Below are 19528 nucleotides of genomic sequence, written 5' to 3' on the forward strand. Positions count from 1 at the left end.
CCTTCCACCAATGTGGGTCTCTGCAGCCGGGGGACGAGGGGGGCACTGCCTCAGCAGATGGTGGCGTTGTTCCTTGCCTTTTGATATGCTCTGTACCGTTTGGTTATAATATGCCGGGGTTATTCCGGGCTGAATTCTGTCCCTTTTGAGGGGGCCGAACTGTTCTTTCTCTCTCTCCTCCACTGTGCTGGAGTGACCTATTCTGGTGGATTGGGCTGGTGTGTCTTTCCGCTGATGTAGGTGATGAGAGGGGTGGGTAAGTGTGTTCTGGGGTGCCATGTGTTTGGTGTCCTTGTACTGTTTTCTGTACTATTTTCTGTATTTTGATAATGTTATTAAACTAAAATAGTACTCACATCTACAGAACAGAGAGGTGTCACAGATGTGGCCCCCAATGCAAGGCGTTGTGATGAAGTCGCTCATCTGTCACCCCATTCAAGGGATAATGGAGACAGCATCTTGATCTCCCAATGAGGTTAGAACGCCGGGCCATTGAATGCTTCAACTGCCTTAACTTGTCACCATTGGGGGAGTAACGCGGCCGGCTGAGGATCTCCAGAGTCAAAGTGCTTCATTCAGGTGGAGTTGAGAGGGCTAACTGGGGGGAAGTGGCTATTGTGTAACAGGGGAGAGAGTGAGGTTTAGTGAAAAGGCATTCACATGGGGGGATGCAGAGGGGTGGATGTCCCAGGTCCTGACAGGGTTGTAGGACAGGACATTTTGTCAGGACTCCTCTTTGCTCACTTTGATGCTCTCCTCCTTTCATAGATACATAGATACATAGAAGATAAAACAGGAGGAGGCCTTTTGGCCCTTCAAGCCTGCTCCGCCATTCATCACGACCATGGCTGATCACCCAACTCAATCGCCTAATCCTGCTTTCTCCCCATAGCCTTTGATCCCATTCTCCCCAAGTGCTATATCCAGCCGTCTCTTGAATATATTCAAAGTTTTAGCATCAACCACTTCCTGTAGTAATGAATTCCACAGATTCACCACTCTTTGTGTGAAGAATTGTCTCCTTATCTCTGTCCGAAATGGTTTACCCTGAATCCTCAGGCTGTGACCCCTGGTTCTGGACACACCTATCATTAGTAACATCTTCCCTGCATCTGCCCTGTCTAGTCCTGTTAGAATTGTATAAATCTCTATGAGATCACCCCCTCATTCTTCTGAACTCCAGCGAGAACAATCCCAACCTTGTCAGTCTCTCCTCATATGATAGCCCCGCCATCCCTGGAATCAGTCTGGTAAACCTTCGCTGGACTCCCTCAAGAGCAAGAACACCCTTCCTCAGAGAAGGAGACCAAAACTGCACACAATATTCCAAGTGTGGCCTCATCAAGGCACTGCACAATTGCAGCAACACATCCCTGCTTCTATACTCGAAACCTCTTGCAATGAAGGCCAACATACCAATAGCCTTCTTTACCGCCTGCTGCACCTTACATTCAGCGAATGGTGTACAAGGACACCCAGGTCCCACTGCACACTCCCCTCTCCCAATTTACAACCATTCAGTTAGTAATCTGCCTTCCTGTTTTTGCTTCCAAAATGAATAACCTCACACTTATCCAAATTATACTGCATCTGCCATTGGTTTGCCCACTCGCCCAGTTTTTGATTCTGGAGACTCATGGAGTCAGTTGAGCTGTCAACACTTTTGTTCGTGATCAACTAGCAGCAGCGACATTGTGTCCCCCTCCTTCAGTTCCATGCTCCTCCAGCTTAAAAAACCTGCTGGTGAGTGGGCAAAGACTTGGCAGAAGGGTATAAAATGTAGGAAAATGTGAAGTTATGCACTTTGCTCAGGAGAATGAGAAGCTGAATATTATTTAAAGGGAGAAAGACGGCAGAATCCTGCAGCACAGAGGGATTTAAGGGTCCTCATGCATAAATCACAAAATGCTAGCATGCAAGTTCAGTCGGTAATTGGGAAGGCAAATGAAATATTGACATTTATTTCAAAGGGAATGAAGTATAGAAATAGGGAAGTCTTGTTAAAATTATACAAGGCACTAGTTAGATCACACATGGAATGCTGTGAGCAGTGTAAGTCCCCTTATGTAAGTAACGATATACTGATATATACTGGTTGATCCCAGGTATGGAGGGATTTTCTTATGAGGAGAGGTGAGTAGGTTGTGCTGGTACTCATTGGAGTTTAGAAGAATGAGGGTCGACCTTATTGGGACATATAGGATTCTCAGGGGGCTTCACAGGATTGATGCTGAGAGGATGTTTCCTCTAGTGGGAGAGCCTAGGACCAGAGGGCAAAATATCAGAGTAAGGGGGCACCCATTTAAAACAGAGATGAGGAGATATTTAGCTTCTCAGAGGGCAATGAATCTGTGGAATTCTTTACCACAGAGAGCTGGAGAGGATGGGTTATTAAGTATGTTTCAGGTTGGGGGCAGACAGATTTTTAATCAGTAAGGGAATCAATGGTTTGGGGCATAAGGTGGGAAAGTGGGACTTGAGGATCAACATATCAAATCAGTCATGATCTTATTGAATGGCAGAGCAGACTAGATGGGCCAAATGGCCTACATCTGCTCCTATTTCTTATTATCCACACAAAAATCCATTTGTTCCACACATAAGCAGAAAAAATAACACATGCTTTTTAAAATAAAAACAAATTGCATTACTTGTCTTCTTTCTTTAAACTTCTGAAGTGCCTGAAATTAAAAACTCAAAACAAGGTTGATTCCCAAGAAAAACCTTAACCTATTTCGCCCAATACAAAAATAACTGTAAACTTCCACACAAAACAAAAGCAATCAGTTGTTCGTAATTTGCAAATTTCAAGCAGTCAGGACTTAAGTCTTTCACAGCCACAGGCAGGTTCTTAAGGAATCAGAACCCACTGCAACCTCACAATCCCCTAATCAAAAGATAAGACAGAATTTTCTATTCTTTTTCATTTCATTATATTGTTGCCCATTTAAACCAATTTCTAATTCCTGATGTTATCTGCATTACCCATTCTGTACTGATTCAAAATCTCTAATTCATTCTCACATCATAGAGTCATAGAGCTTTACAGCCCATCATATATCCGATGGCCATCTAACACCAATCTCTTCTAATCTTATTTTCTAGCATTTGGTGTAACCTTGTCTGCTATGGCATTTCAAAGTGTCATCTAAATGTTTCTTACATTTTGTGAGGGTTCCCACCTCTACCAGCCTTTCAGGCAGTGACTTCCTGATTACCACCACCTTCTGGGTGAAAAAGATTTTCCTCAAATCACCTTTAAATCTCCTCCTCCTCACCATAAAACATGCCCCTGGTTATTGACCATTCTATTAAGGGGAAACATTGTTCCTATCTACCGTTTCCATGAGCTTCATAATTTTATACACCTTGATGAGGCCTCTCCTCAGCCTTCTCTGCTCTAAGGAATACAACCCAGCCTAACCAGTCTCTCTTCACATCTGAAATGCACCAGCCCAGGCGACATCCCGGTCAATCTCCTCTGCACTCTTTCTATTGCAAACACGTAAACTCATTATCACTTGCAAAATCTCTCTCCTTTATCTCGGGGAGATGTGATAACAGGAAATCCTACACTAATTCCACATCCCTCAAGACCATGCTTATAATTCTCACTTTTAACTGGTCATTGAGTTCCCACATATCCGCAATTAAATCATATATTAAATTCACATAGGCATACCTAGTAATCACACTCTTTCTTCAATATTTCCATGCCCCCATAGAAATATTAACTTCTATAATGAGTTTCCCCACCATTAACATGAGATTCTGCTTCCTCATTCACGTGGATGAAGACAGATGTGAAATATTCATTTAACACCCTATCAATGTCCTCTGGCTCCACCCACAGATTCCCCCCTTGGTCCCTAATGGGCCCTACTTTTTCCCTCGAGATTCCTCACATCTCCCTCTTTGCTCTCCAAATTGCTTTGATGACTTTGGTTAAGCCGTCGGTCCAATTCTCTGAATCTCTCAGATCCGTCATTGTGAAGGTGGGTCTCGCATGCTGTTTCTGTCCACCTTTGGTCAGACATCTCGATTGCCTCTGCATGGAGTCTTCACTGCTGGGAGGTCCAGGTGTTTCATTCATACACCCCTCCCCTTTCCAGAAACTTTTCTGGCTTTCAGCCAATGAGGCTTTGGGTGGGGGTCCGAACACCCAATGGATTAGCTGATGACTACTCGACAGGACATCGGGACCTGCCTCCAGGTGTCCGCCCCTGGTGGTGTTGCTTGCACTTAACCTGTTACTATATTAGGGGGTGGAATTCTTCGCTTGCCGACGGCAATTTCGTAATCGGTGATCGGGTGGAAATCCCTTTTTACAACTGAATCGGGACGGCGCCTGTTTTTAGATGCTCCGCCCCCTCCATGTGGTGAATGTAATATATATCTATATATGATAACTCACACTGTCTTTGTAGGCGCAGTAGCGCTATCCTACCACTAGGGGGAGTAGCTCTGGGAGTACTCAGGAACTTGTACTGGGCTCCACCCTTGGCTCCGCCCACGACTCCTCCCCCTAGTGCAGCTGTATAAATACCCTTGTCCAGAGTCAGCCTGAGTTCACTAAGAGTTCACCAACGGGTAACAGGCTGGCTCTGAAGTAAGTCGATTAAAGCCTAGATTCATATCGGAAACACGTGTCTGGTGAATTGATGGTTCCATCACTCCATAACTGCATTATCGGGGAGCACGGTGCACACTGTTGGGACGGCGTCAGGACGTTACCTAAAGGCCCCCCCGATGTTCCATCTCCGATGGATAGAGTCCCCGACAGGACATGTGAGCTCTCAGTTTTCGGGAACCTTGAGTGGCGGCTGCGGACTGTGTCCAGCGCTGCCGCAGTTGAGGTGGGGGGGGGGGGGGGGGGGGGGGGCGTGCTGCTGGCCGGGCGGGGCTTTGGCTTTGAATTAATTGCGCAAATATATATAAACAGATATGATACAGTCGGGATTATTTTAAGGAAGGACGATGGAGAGGCAATGGTAAACATTCAAAGAGTTCAAGGATGAACTGTAAAAATTGTTAATCCCTGACTGGTGCAAAAAGTAAATGGGAAATGTGGTCAAACCATGGCTCACTAGGGAAATTAGAGATAGTATTAGAACCAAGGAAGAGGCATACAAATTGGCGAGAAAAAACTGAGGATTGCGAGCAGTTTTGAATTCAGCAAAAGAGAACAAAGGGATTATTAAAATGGGGAAGATAGAATACGCGAGTATGTTTGTGGGGACATAAAAACTGACTGTAAAAATGTCCATAGGTATGTGAAGAGAAAGATTGATGAAGACAAATATTACAGTCAAAACATGAGGAATTTATAATGGGGCACAAATAAATGGTTGACCAACTAAATACATACTTTGGTTCTGGCTTCACAAAGGAGGACACAAATAACGTACCAGAAATATTGGGCAACACAGGGTTTAGTGAGAGGGTGAAACTGAAGGAAATAAGTATCAGTCGGGAAATGGTGTGGGGGAATTTGATGGAATTGAAGGCCGATAAATCCCCAGGCCTGATAATCTACACCCTTAAGGAAGTGGCCCCAGATATAATGGATGCATTGCTCGTCATCTTCCAAGATTCTATAGACTCTGGAACCATTCCTCCAGATTGGAGGGTAACCTCACTATTTAAAAAGGGATGTCATGAGTCAGCAAGGAATTATAGACCAGTAAGCCTGATGTCGCTAGTGGGGAAAGAGTTATTAGCAGAGCACTTGGAAAACGCTGACAGTATCGGACAGAGTCAGCATGGATTTATGAAAGGAAAATCACCTTTGACAAATCCACTGTAATTTTGTGAGGATGTAACTAGTAGAGTTGTCGAGGGGGAGCCATTGGATATGATTAATTGGTCTTTCAGAAGGCTTTCGACAAAGTCCCACATTAGCGATTAGCGTGTAAAATTTAAAGGCGTGGGACTGGGGCAGTGCATTGAGATGGATAGAAAACTGGTTGGCAGACAGGAAAAAAAGAGCAGGAATGAAAGGGTATTTTTCCAAATGGTAAGCAGTGACTGGTCAGGTAGTGTAGGGATCAGTGCCAGGGCCTCAGCTATTCACAATATGTATTACTGATTTAGATGAGGGATCAAAATGCAATATCTCCAAATTTGCAGATGACACAAAACTGGGTGGGAGGGTGAGCAATGAGGAGCATGCAGAGATGCTTCAGAATGATTTGGACAAATCGAGTGAGTGGGAAAATGCATGGCAGGTACAGTATAATATGGATAAATGTGAGGTTATCCACTTTGGTAGCAAAACCAGGAAGGCAGATTATTATCTGAATGTCTACAGATTGAGAGAGATGAACGTGCAATGAGACCTGAGTGTCCTTGTGCATCAGTTGCTGAAAGTAAGCATGCAGGTGCAGTAGGCAGTAAAGAAGGCAAATGGTAGAGAATCCCAACATTGTAGAAGGAGGCCATTCAGCCCATCGAGTTTGCACCAACCCTCCGAAGGACACCGTACCTAGGCCCAATTCCCCACCCTATCCCCATAAACCCACCTAACATTTGGACACTTGGGGCAATTTTGCATGGCCAATTTTGCATGGCGATGCCGCCGAGGTTTGCCGAAGCCTTGGTTGGGGAGGTCACGTGATCCCTGATGTTCACCGCAACACAAACTTTCCCCTTTTACTTTTAACACACCATTAACAAAATCCACTTCACATATATATTTTACAATGGCCCGTGCATAGCCATTTGATTTTACAGCACCCAGTCCAAAATGATTCTTATTCCTTAAGGGTTTACTTCTTTTCCTTTCCTTTCTCAGCCTGTTAACTGTTAACCCGAGAACTGTCTTTCACGGTGAAGGTTTTTCCCAGTGATTATCTCTCTATCATAAACTCGGCAAATCTTCCAGCCTGATTTTAAATCCTTATCGATTTGGTCTTTTCAATCTGAGCATGCACTCCTATCTACATTCCTGTGTGATGAGCCATTGAGACTCTTGGCTTCCAGCTGCTCTCTCTCCCAGATCAACTATGGCTGTGAGTTTCAGGGCTATCTTAGAAACCTTTCCCTTCTCAACGCCCATCTCCATGGTGATGTGAATCACATGAGCCTTGTATCCAGGTAGAAATACTGATTCGCAATCCTTAAGGTTGTCAACTTGTATTTATCTCAGAAGCAAATGGGCACTTTAAAATATAATCCAACATTTGCAATACCTTCTTGGGACTTTGGACCAGCATCTAACCACTCTGAACACAATTACTGACATTGTCTCCAAAAGTGAACACCTTACACCTTCTTTCCAACAGAACCAACCAGGCCACCCTCCAATCTTTAGCAGCAATGTCACACAGATCTGTTGTCAGGCAGCCTTCAGAACAGGTGACATGGCTCCCTTTGTTTTAGCCTAAATTAAGGTCACAGTCTCACACCATCATATCCTATAAATTGTAACCCTTTGTACAGAACTTTCAAAAGTGCACTGCAGCTATTTAAAGTTGTAACCAGTTCCAGCAGCAATGAGAAAAAGGCAACCAGTGCTGTATATTATGATTTTTTAATTTATTCATGGGTTGTGGGCATCACTGGCTCGGCCAGCATTTATTGCCCCCCATAATTGTCCTTGAGAAAATGGTGGTGAGCGGCCTTCTGGAATTGCTGCGGTCCATGTGGTAAAGGTACATCAACAGTAACGTAAGGGAGGGAATCTAGGATTTTGACCCAGTGACAGTGAAGAAGCGACGATATATTTTCAAGTCAGGATGGTGAGTGACTTGAAGGGGAACTTCCAGGTAGTGGTGTTCTCATGCATCTGCTGCACTTGTCCTTCTGGATTGTAACCATCATGGGTTTGGTAAGTGCTATCAAAGGAGCCTTGGTTAATTGCTGTGGTGCATCTTGTAGATGGGACATGCTGCTGCCACTGTTTATCGTTAGTAGAGGGAGTGACTGTTTGTGGATGGGGTGCCAATCAAGTGGGCTGGTTTGCCTTGGATGGTATCAAGCTTCATGAGTGTTGTTGAATTTGCACTCATCCAGAAAAGTGAGAAGTGTTCCATCACACTCCTGACTTGTGCCTTATAGATTGTGGACTGGCTTTGGGGAGTCCAGAAACGGGTTATTTACCAGAGAATTTCTAGCTTCAAGCCTGCTCTTGGTAGCCACAGTATTTATATGATTAATGATGCAGAACATTGTGTAGTCACCAGCAAACACCCCCATTTCTGACCTTATGATGGAAGGACGGTCATTGATAAAATAGCGAAAAATGGTTTGGCCGAAGACACTACCTTGAGGAACTCCTGCAATGATGTCCTGGTTCTTAGATGATTGATTTTCCACAAAGCACAGCCATCTTCTTTTGTGCTGGGGGTGATTCATAGAAACATAGAAAATAGGAGCAGGTATAGGCCATTTGGCCCTTTGAGCCTGGTCCACCATTCATCATGATCATGGCTGATCATCCAACTCTAACCAGGGGAGATTTTTCCTCCAGATTCTCATTGACTATAGTTTTGCTCGGGCTCTTTGATGGCACACTTGGTCAAATGCTGTCTCCATGTCAAGGGCAATCACTCTTACCTTTTGGGCAGCACGGTAGCATAGTGGTTAGCGCAATTGCTTCACAGCTCCAGGGTCCCAGGTTCGATTCCCGGCTGGGTCACTGTCTGTGCGGAGTCTGCACATTCTCCCCGTGTCTGCGTGGGTTTCTTCCGGATGCTCCGGTTTCTTCCCACAGTCCAAAGATGTGCAGGTTAGGTGGATTGGCCATGCTAAATTGCCCTTAGTGTCCAAACTTTCCCTTAGTGTTGGTTGAGTAGGGTTACTGGGTTATGGGGATAGGGTGGTGTGGGCTTGGATAGGGTGTTCTTTCCAAGAGCCGGTGCAGACTCGATGGGCCAAATGGCCTCCTTCTGCACTGTAAATTCTATGTTATGCCTCACCTCTGGAGTTCAACTTTTTTGTCCATGTTTGAATGAAGGCTCTAATGAAGTCAGGATCTGAGTCATTCTGGCGGAATCTAAACTAAGCAAATGCTGTTTGATAGCACCATTGATGATCTCGTCCAATATATTAGTGATGATTGAGAGTTGATCGATGGGGCGGTAATTGGCCGGCTTAGATTTGTCCTGCTTCTTGTGCATAGGACATACGTAGGCAATATGGTCCATAATAACATCATGGTGGGGCAGGCAATTAACAAAGAAATAACTGGTGCATGTAAAGATAGTATAGCAATTATCATGGGGGATTTTAATCTACATGTCGATTGGTCAAACCAGGTCGGTCAAGGCAGCCTTGAGGGAGAGTTCATATCTATGTTAGTTTCCTCAAACAGAATGTAATTGAACCTACGAGGGAGCAAACTATCCTGGATCTGGTCCTGTGTAATGAGACAGGAATAATTAATGATCTCATTGTTAGGAATCCTCTCGGAAGGAACGATCATGGTCTGGTTGAATTTAAAATACAGATGGAGGGTGAGAAGGTAAATCCAGTGTCTTGTGCTTAAACAAAGGAGACTACAATGGGATGAGGGAGGAGTTGGCTAAGGTAGACAGGGAGCAAATACTTTATGACATGACAATTGAGGAGCAGTGGAGAATTTTCAAAGCGATTTTTCACAGCATTAAGCAAAAGTATATATCAGTGAAAAGGAAGGACTGTAGGAAAAGGGATAAGCAGCCATCAATATCTAAGTAAATAAAGGAAGGTATTAAATTGAAAGAAAATGCATACAAAGTGGCAAAGATTAGTGAGAAACTAGAGGAGTGGGAAATCTTTAAAGGTCAACAGAAAGCCACGAAAAGATACAAAAAAAGTAAGATACATTATGAGAGTAAACTCGCTCAGAATACAAAAACAGATAGCAAAAGTTTCTACAAATATATTGGTCCTTTAGAGGATGAGAGGGGAATTTAATAATGTGAATGGCCAAGACATTGAACAGGTATGTTGTGTCGGTCTTCACAGCAGAAGACACAAATAACATGCCAATAATTGACAGCAAGGAGGCTATGGCAGGTGAGGACCTAGAAATATCATTATCACTAAGGAGGTAATGTTGGGCAAACTAATGGGGCTGAAGATAGACAAGTCTCCTGGCCCTGATGGAATGCATCCCAGGGTACTAAAAGAGATGGCGGGGGAAATAGCAAATGTGCTTGTGGTAATTTATCAAAATTCATTCGACTCTGGGGCAGTTCCAGCAGATTAGAAAACAGCAAGTGTAATGCCACTGCTTAAAACAGGAGGTAGACAAAAGGTGAGTATGTATAGGCTCCGGTTAGCTTAACTTCTTAGTGGGGAAAATGCTTGAATTTGATTTGATTTGAATTGATTTATTTATTGTCACATGTACCGAAGTACAGTGAAAAGCATTTTTCTGCGGCCAAGGCAACGTACACAACATGTACATAGTGGACAAAAAGAATAATTGACAGAGTACATTGACAAATGGTACATAGGCAAACAGTGATTGGTTACAGTATGGAGCAAGGGGCCAAACAAAGCAAACACATGAGCAAATACATCTATCATCAAGGAAGAAATAGTGAGGCATCTGGATAGAAATTGTCCCATTGGGCAGATGCAGCATGGGTTCATAAAGGGCAGGTCATGTTTAACTAATTTAGTGGAATTCTTTGAGGACATTACGAGAGTGATGGACAACAGGGAGGGAGCCAGTGGATGTAGTGTACCTGGATTTCCAGAAGGCATTTGACAAGGTGCCAAACAAAAGATGGAGTATAAAAACAGAGGTTATGTTGCAGCTGTATAGGATGCTCGTGAGGCCACGTCTGGAGTATTGTGTACAGTTTTGGTCTCCATATTTGAGAAAGGATGTACTGGCACTGGGGGGGGGAGGGGGGGGGAGGGAGGGGGAGGGGGGGAGGGGGGAGGAGGGGGGGGGAAGGGGGGAAGGGGGGGAAGGGGGGGAGGGGGGGGAGGGGGGGGAGGGGGGGGAAGGGGGGGAGGGGGGGGAGGGGGGGGAGGGGGGGAGGGGGGGAGTGGGGGGGAGTGGGGGGGAGTGGGGGGGAGGGGGGGGAGGGGGGGGGGAGAGGGGGGGGAGAGGGGGAGAGGGGGGAGAGGGGGGGGGAGGGGGGGGGAGAGAGGGGGGGGTGGCGGCGGGTGCAGAGGAGATTTACTAGGTTGGTTCCAGAGATGAGAGGATTGCTAATGAGGAGAGACTGAGTAGACTGGGACTATACTCATGAGGGGGGATCTTATAGAAACTATAAAATCATGAGGGATAGATAAGATAGAAGCAGGGAGACTGTTTCCACTGGCAGGTGAAACTAGAACTAGGGAACATAGCCTCAAAATAAGAGGGAGCAGATTTAGGACTGAGTTGAGAAGGAACTTCTTCACCCAAAGGGTGAAATCTGCGGAACTCCCTGCCCACTGAAGCAGGTGAAGCTACCTCATGGAATGTTTCATGGAATGTTTTTAAGGCAAAGATACAGGAACAGATTTTTGAACAGTAAAAGGAATTAAGGGTTATGGTGAGCTGGCGGGTAAGTAGGGCTGGATTAGCACAGTGGGCTAAACAGCTGGCTTGTAATGCAGAACAAGCCCAGGAGTGCGGGTTCAATTCCCATACTGGCCTCCACAAGCAGGTGCTGGATTGTGGCGACTACGGGCTTTTCACAGTAACTTCATTGAAGCCTATTTATGATAATAAGCGATTATTATTATTAGTATTAAATGGAGCTGAGTCCATAAAAAGATCACAGTAAGAAGTCTTACAACACCAGGTTAAAGTCCAACAGGTTTGTTTCAAACACGAGCTTTCGGAGCACGGCTCCTTCTTCAGGTGAATGGAAAGGCTTGTTCCAGAAATGTTTATATAGACACAGTCAGAGATGCCCCGGAATGCGAGCACCTGCAGGCAATCAAATCATCAAAGATGCAGAGAGAGAGGTAACTCCAGGTTAAAGAGGTGTGAATTGTCCCAAGCCAGTTCAGTCGGTAGGCCTCTGCAAGTCCAGGCTTGTTGGTGGGGGCCGAATGTAATGCGACATGAATCCCAGATCCCGGTTGAGTCCGCATTCATGCGTGCGGAACTTAGCTATAAGTTTTTGCTCAGCAATTTTGCGTTGTCGCGTCTCCTGAAGGCCTCCTTGTAGAATGCTGACCCGGAGATCAGAGGCTGAATGTCCTTGACTGCTGAAGTGTTCCCCAACTGGAAGGCAACAGTCCTGCCTGTTGATAGTCGCACGATGCCCGTTTATTCGTTGTCGCAGTGTCTGCATGGTCTCGCCAATGTACCACGCTTCGGGACATCCTTTCCTGCAGCGTATGAGGTAGACTACATTGGTCGAGTCGCACGAGTATGCGCCGCGTACCTGGTGGGTGGTGTTTCCACGTGTAATGGTGGTGTCCATGTCGATGATCTGGCATGTCTTGCAGAGATTACCCTGGCAGGGTTTTGTGGTGTTGTGGTTGCTGTTCTGAAGGCTGGGTAATTTGCTGCAAACAATGGTTTGTTTGAGGTTGCGCGGTTGTTTGAAGGCCAGTAGTGGGGGTGTGGGGATGACCTTGGCAAGATGTCCATCCTCGCTGATGATGTGTTGGAGGCTGCGAAGAAGATGTCGTAGTTTCTCCGCCCCAGGAAAGTACTGGACGACGAAGGGTACTCTGTCAGTGGTGTCCCATGTTTGTCTTCTGAGGAGGTCGGTGCGGTTTTTTGCTGTGGCGCGGTGGAACTGTCGATCAATGAGTCGAGCGCCATATCCCGTTCGTACGAGGGCATCTTTCAGCATCTGTAGGTGTCTGTTGCGCTCCTCCTTGTCTGAGCAGATCCTCGTACGAACGGGATATGGCGCTCGACTCATTGATCGACAGTTCCACCGCGCCACAGCAAAAAACCGCACCGACCTCCTCAGAAGACAAACACGGGACACCACTGACAGAGTACCCTTCGTCGTCCAGTACTTTCCTGGGGCGGAGAAACTACGACATCTTCTTCGCAGCCTCCAACACATCATCAGCGAGGATGGACATCTTGCCAAGGTCATCCCCACACCCCCACTACTGGCCTTCAAACAACCGCGCAACCTCAAACAAACCATTGTTTGCAGCAAATTACCCAGCCTTCAGAACAGCAACCACAACACCACAAAACCCTGCCAGGGTAATCTCTGCAAGACATGCCAGATCATCGACATGGACACCACCATTACACGTGGAAACACCACCCACCAGGTACGCGGCGCATACTCGTGCGACTCGACCAATGTAGTCTACCTCATACGCTGCAGGAAAGGATGTCCCGAAGCGTGGTACATTGGCGAGACCATGCAGACACTGCGACAACGAATAAACGGGCATCGTGCGACTATCAACAGGCAGGACTATTCCCTTCCAGTTGGGGAACACTTCAGCAGTCAAGGACATTCAGCCTCTGATCTCCGGGTCAGCATTCTACAAGGAGGCCTTCAGGAGACGCGACAACGCAAAATTGCTGAGCAAAAACTTATAGCTAAGTTCCGCACGCATGAATGCGGACTCAACCGGGATCTGGGATTCATGTCGCATTACATTCGGCCCCCACCAACAAGCCTGGACTTGCAGAGGCCTACCGACTGAACTGGCCTGGGACAATTCACACCTCTTTAACCTGGAGTTACCTCTCTCTCTGCATCTTTGATGATTTGATTGCCTGCAGGTGCTCGCATTCCGGGGCATCTCTGACTGTGTCTATATAAACATTTCTGGAACAAGCCTTTCCATTCACCTGAAGAAGGAGCCGTGCTCCGAAAGCTCGTGTTTGAAACAAACCTGTTGGACTTTAACCTGGTGTTGTAAGACTTCTTACTGTGCTCACCCCAGTCCAACGCCGGCATCTCCACATCATAAAAAGATCAGCCTTGATCTTATTGAATGGTGGAGCAGGCTCGAGGGGCCAGATGGCCCACTTGTGTTCCTAGTTCTTATATTCTTATGTCCTTAGATAATTTTCCACTTTGCCAGGTAGATGCTAGTGCTGTAACTATACTGGAACAACTTGGCTAGGGGCACGGCAAGTTCTGGGGCACAAGTCCTCAGTACTATTGCCTAAATATTGTCAGGACCCATAGACTTTTCAGTATCCAGTGACTTCAGCCGTTTCTTGATACCATGTGGGCTAAATCTGATTGGCTGGAGCCTGGCATCTGTGATTCTAGGGAGCTGTGGATGAGGCTGAAATGGATCATCCACACAACACTTCTGGCAGAAAGTGGTTGCAAATGCTTCAGCCTTATTTTTTGCACTGATCTGCTGGGCTCCCCCATCATTGAAGATGGGTAAATTTGTGGAGCCTCCTCCTCCATTGAGTTGCTTAATTGTCTGCCACTATTCATGGCTGGATGTGGCAGGACTTCAGAGTTTAGATCTAATCTGTTGGTGTGGTATGGTTTAGCTCTGTCTGTCACTTGCTGCTGTTTGGCACCTAAGTCAGCCTGTGTTGTAGGTTCACCAGCTTAACGCCTCATTTTTAGGTATGCTTGGTGCTATACTTGGAATTCCCTCCTGCACACTTCATCAAACCAGGATTGATCCCCTGGCTTGGTAGTAATGGTAGAGTGCAGGATATAATGGCCCATGAGCTTACAGCTTCTACTTGAGCAGAATTTTGATTCTGCTGATGGCCCACAGTGCCTCATGGATGCCCATTCTTGAGTTGCTCGATCTGTTTGACATCTGTCCCATTTGACATGATGGTAGGGCCCCACACTACAATGAAGGATATCCTGAATGTGAAGATGGGACTTTGTCTCCACATGGACCATGCGGTTGTCACCCCTACCAATACGTTCAAGGATAGATGCATCTGTGGCAGCTATATTAGTGAGGATGAGGTCAAATAGCTTTGCCTATTCACCACAGACACAGTCTAGCAGGTATATCCTTTATCACATGGTTAGCAGTGGTGCTACCTAGCCACTCTTAGTGATGGACATTGACGTTACCCCATCCAGAGTGATTCTACACCCTTACCATCCTCAGTCATTTCTTGAAGTGGTTTTCAATGTGCAAGAATACTAATTCATGAGCTGAAGGAAAGAGGTGGAAGTGTGATACTTGATAATCAATAGGAGCTTTCCTTTCCCATGTTTAACCTGATGCCATTGAGACTTCTTGGGTTCGGAGGCGATATTGAGGACTCCCAGGGCAACCCCCTCCCAACTGTGTACTACTGTACCACCACCTTTGCTGGATTTGGCTTGTCAGTGGGTGCAGGATATGTCCAGGGATAATGGCAGGTGCGTTTGGAACATTATCTTGAAAGTTATCATTCTATATGTATGGCTATGTCAGGCTGTTGCTTGACTTGTCTATGAGAAGGCTCTCCAAAATATATCACAAACCCCCAGATGTTAGTGAGGTATTGTAGGATTGACATGACTGAGGTTGCCGTTATCATTTTTGTGGTGCCTAGGTTGACGTCAGGTATTTCATCCAGTTTCATCCTTTTTGTAAACTGTCTAACAGTTTTGAACAACTGGTGGCCTGCTCGTCTACCTCAGAGGGCAGTTCAGAGTCAACCACATTGCTGTAGGCCTGGGATTGAGTCACATGTAGGTCAGAATGGCTTCCCTAAAGGACAGCAGAGATTTTATGACAATGATTTTATGGTCATCATTAAACCTTCAATCCCTAATTCTTATTAATTGAATTAAAATTCTGCCATCTGCCATGATGGGATTTGAACCCAGGTCCCCAAAGGATTCCCCTGGGTCTCTTGATTACTAATTCCATGACCGTACCATTCAATTACAGTCTCCCGTTATTATTGCTATTTAATAAAGGATTCAAGAGCTCACAAAGCCACATTAATGAATAATGTCCATGAAGGGCTCATTAAGAAGTGATGCAGGTGAGGCTTTGCAGGTGAGGCTTGGCAATCAAACAGAACCTACCTAATGAACAATATACAACACCCACTTAACCTCTATGTTATCATCCCAGTTGATATTACCACTGGACGGGAAGGTCCCAGAATAGAACCCTGGCTCAAAAGACTGTAACTTTTACTACATTTGTTTCAGACACATGGATGAATAGTCACATGACTACCAGTTATCTTTTAACAACAGGAAAAAACATTTATTCAACATGTATAGTGTGACTATAATACAATATTCCTTCACTCCCATTTATCTTCACAAAGGTATGCAGATTTTAAGGATAACACAAGGTACAACATACATCTTCTGCTATATTGTTCTCAGTAAATACATAGTCCCTGCAAACCAATGGGCCAACTGTGGTCAGACACCACTTAATTGGACTTCTGTGGATGTTTCTGCAGATCCACTGAGATGATTATCATCTGAGTATTTCCAAACTTGAGAAAGTCCACCTTGGAACTTTCTTCAAAACAACACTTTTTCTCAGCTGTTTTCTGCAAGGATCCACTTCCATGTTTTCCCGCTGCCCTTTTGATATTCCTCTACCTTGAATTGCCATGTGCATTCAAGCTTCCACACAATCTCCCAGGTACCCAGCTGTGCCATCAGAACGCTACTGCTTGACAGGCTGCATTAAGGTGTCACCAAACATTTGATTTCCCTCTGATGTCTGATTCCCCACTTTAAATCTGGTTCCTGCAGCCGTCTCTTTAACTCAGAGCACACTCCCTGCCTATTATTTGAATTTCAATGAACAGTACCTTGTTCAAATTCCAGTTTCTTTTGTTCTTTAGATTTCAATCTCCCTGGGACTTCTCTTTTCATTCCCTGGTTTCTAGAACTATCTGTTCTTTAGTTTCTGGGACTTGCTTTCTTTCTATTACTCCGTTGTCCAGCTTCTGATCCTGCTTTTGGCAGAATTTTGAGAACTGTTTTCTCTCTAGCTACTAAACTCCAACTGCCTTGCATCCAGTTAAAACAAAGCTCAAAAGGTCTTCCTAACTTAAATGTGGCCCCAGTTGCTAAGCAACAACTCAGTCCCTCTTTAAGCTCAGTTTGCTTGTCACATCATAAACACTCTTAGCACAATACAGACACAGTTTCAAATTAAACATTACTTAACAGCCTGGACTGCTGTTGGCCAGGTCAAGGGGGCGAAGCCTGAAATCAGGGTGTCTCAGCTAAGAAAGCTCTTCAAGGGCATCTGCATTCACTTCAATTGAAGGTAAGCAGCCTTCCACATCCCATGTTGCAGCCACTGGGAAAATGCTTTATCCTTGCACAAGATAAGGTCAAGGGACAGGGAAGATAAATAAAAAAGGAATGCACAATTTTGTACACATATTTAGTGAGCAAAGTGACATAATTGGATTATGAATGAGATTTCCTGTCACTTTTTTTGTGTTATCAGTAAGAGGGTGATGTGATGGTCAATAATAAAAGAAAGGAAATGTAAGCAGTGTGGGACTGTTGATGAATGGGGAGATTTAGCTGAGGTTACTTGTATTATTATAAATAACCGGATCATACAGAGTCCAGGCATAAAGGTGTCAACTTTGTAGCCTTCCTTCTTCTTCCTCCACTTCCTTTTGTATTTCCCTCTTCATTTCCGCCCCGTTCTAGCAACTAGTCCTTCTCCACATAGTTTCTCTTCAAACTCCTCGTCTTTTTCAATTACCAGATGCCAACCGGACCATGCCTGGGAGCAACCTCTATCAACACAATATTTCATATGATTACAAACAAGTATCACAAGACCAGCCAGTGTCAAATTTAAGCCAAGCATAGGAAACCTTCAAAAAAGGCATGCAATTTGACCAGCAGCCAGAAGAAATAACTCAACAACTAACCTATAAAATGATTTATAACCCACTTGCATAGCAGGGTTGAGGAATATCCTTCATTTTGCTTAATACCAGGTTCAGACCTGTAAGGTTAAGGTTGCTGGTTGGTGTGTAGCAAGAGTGGCCTGAAATGAACATTGCACACATGCTGCTCTGCTTGGCCATTAGGCATGGTTCACAAAACTCTTTAACAAGATGATGTTTTATGCATTTCCTATTGTAAGTGTGCCCGTACATGTCTGACGCCATTTTTAAGCCTTATCGGCCTGCTTTGTGGCTACGTGGTTTAATTTAACCCCTGCAGTGTTTTGATGAATATTCTTTTTGTTGTTCTTTTGTCCAGATACTTCCTTTTAATGATGTGACAGGAATTGACATTCAGGAGTTACTGGACCTTCATGGTGCAAGGAAGCTGAATTAACATACAACTATTATCCTGGGGTATTTCAGTGATCATGTCATTTCAACTGAGAATATGCCAGGTCAACCCCTGTGCACCATTCATCCATTAGCTTCTCTAATTTTGTCACTGACAGAGTTTAAATGTTTTTTAAAAATATTGTACAAAATAATCAGATAAATAATACAAATTGCTGTTTGTAGTTACATTAATGACAATGCCATACATCTTTTGGTTCTGTTTCTATCACAATAATCTAGTCAATCAGTGATTCTAGGTTTGAAGTTCAGTCATAAAAAACAATGGCAGTATATGACCCTGAAGTATTGCACTTTTTGTTTACTTTTCCCCCTTCTAAGACTTCCATAAAATAATAGAAGTAATCGCATCGAGAGATTCCGGTAACAGTTTAGGCAGAACAATGGAGTTTAAGTGATTGATTATCAGGTGGCCCTCAAAATGAAATTGCAATTCACTGTAATCAGAGCATGCAATCATTGTCAATATATAGGGAATTGCATTTACTTTTCAAAATTATTTTTAAACTTATAAATGTCACGTTTGCCGTTGTTAGTTTCTTTAAGTGGACATCACAGCCAATATGAATGACTAAGATACTGCATTCAATTGATGTGTAATGACACTTGCACTGAAAAATTACATTTGTGACATAATCACTGCAAGATTACTGGAATTTAATCTGCAGGCGATTACAGGACAATAACTCTGCTCTGTACATTATTTCATTTTAATTTATTCTGAAGGAACAGTGTGCCTTGGGCAATATTTGTTGGCAGCAAAACCAGTCGTAATGTAACCCTGCTGCTAACCACCTGTCAAATTAAAGGGCTACCAGTATTACAATAAAGTGTTTGACAAAGCTTTGCTAATATTTGTTTACAGACACACAATCCAACAATGTAAATTGCATTCTAGCACACTATTTACCATTGATCATCAGAAAATTCTATTGTCATTAAATATTATATCACCACATTGACATATAACATTAAAATACATTTTCAACCAACATGGGAACTAACATAGAATCCCGGGAATGCAGAAGCAAGCCATTCTGCCCGTTAAGTCTGCACCAACCCTCCTAAAGAGCACCCTAGGCCCAATACCCTGCCCTATCATTGTAACCCCACCTAACCTTTGGACACTAAGGGGCAATTTAGCATGGCCAATCCACCTTATCTGCATACCTTTGGACTGTGGGAGAAAACGGGAGCACCCGGAGGAAACCCACGCATACAAGGGGAGAAAGTGCAAACTCCACACAGACAGTCACCCCAGGCTGGAATTGAATCTGGATCCCTGGAACTGTGTGGCAGCAGTGCGAATGACTGTGCCACCATGAAGTATAATATAATTGCAAAAATATAAACTATACAAACAATTACATAATC

At 44.5% G+C, this 19528-nt stretch overlaps 1 protein-coding gene across 1 annotated transcript in view; it reads left to right on the forward strand.

The window, feature by feature from the left end:
• Positions 1 to 19303, forward strand: part of LOC119965347 (gamma-aminobutyric acid receptor subunit alpha-6-like) — a 120161-nt gene extending 100858 nt beyond the window's left edge. Inside the window, exon 9 of the mRNA XM_038795988.1 lies at positions 18060 to 19303. Within this exon, the coding sequence (XP_038651916.1) occupies positions 18060 to 18137 (78 nt within the window). The 3' untranslated portion in view covers positions 18138 to 19303. The remainder of the gene's footprint in view (positions 1 to 18059) is intronic.
• The last annotated feature ends 225 nt before the right edge of the window (positions 19304 to 19528 follow it).

Source organism: Scyliorhinus canicula, chromosome 4 (assembly GCF_902713615.1).
Source record: "Scyliorhinus canicula chromosome 4, sScyCan1.1, whole genome shotgun sequence".
Taxonomy (NCBI): Eukaryota; Metazoa; Chordata; class Chondrichthyes; order Carcharhiniformes; family Scyliorhinidae; genus Scyliorhinus; species Scyliorhinus canicula.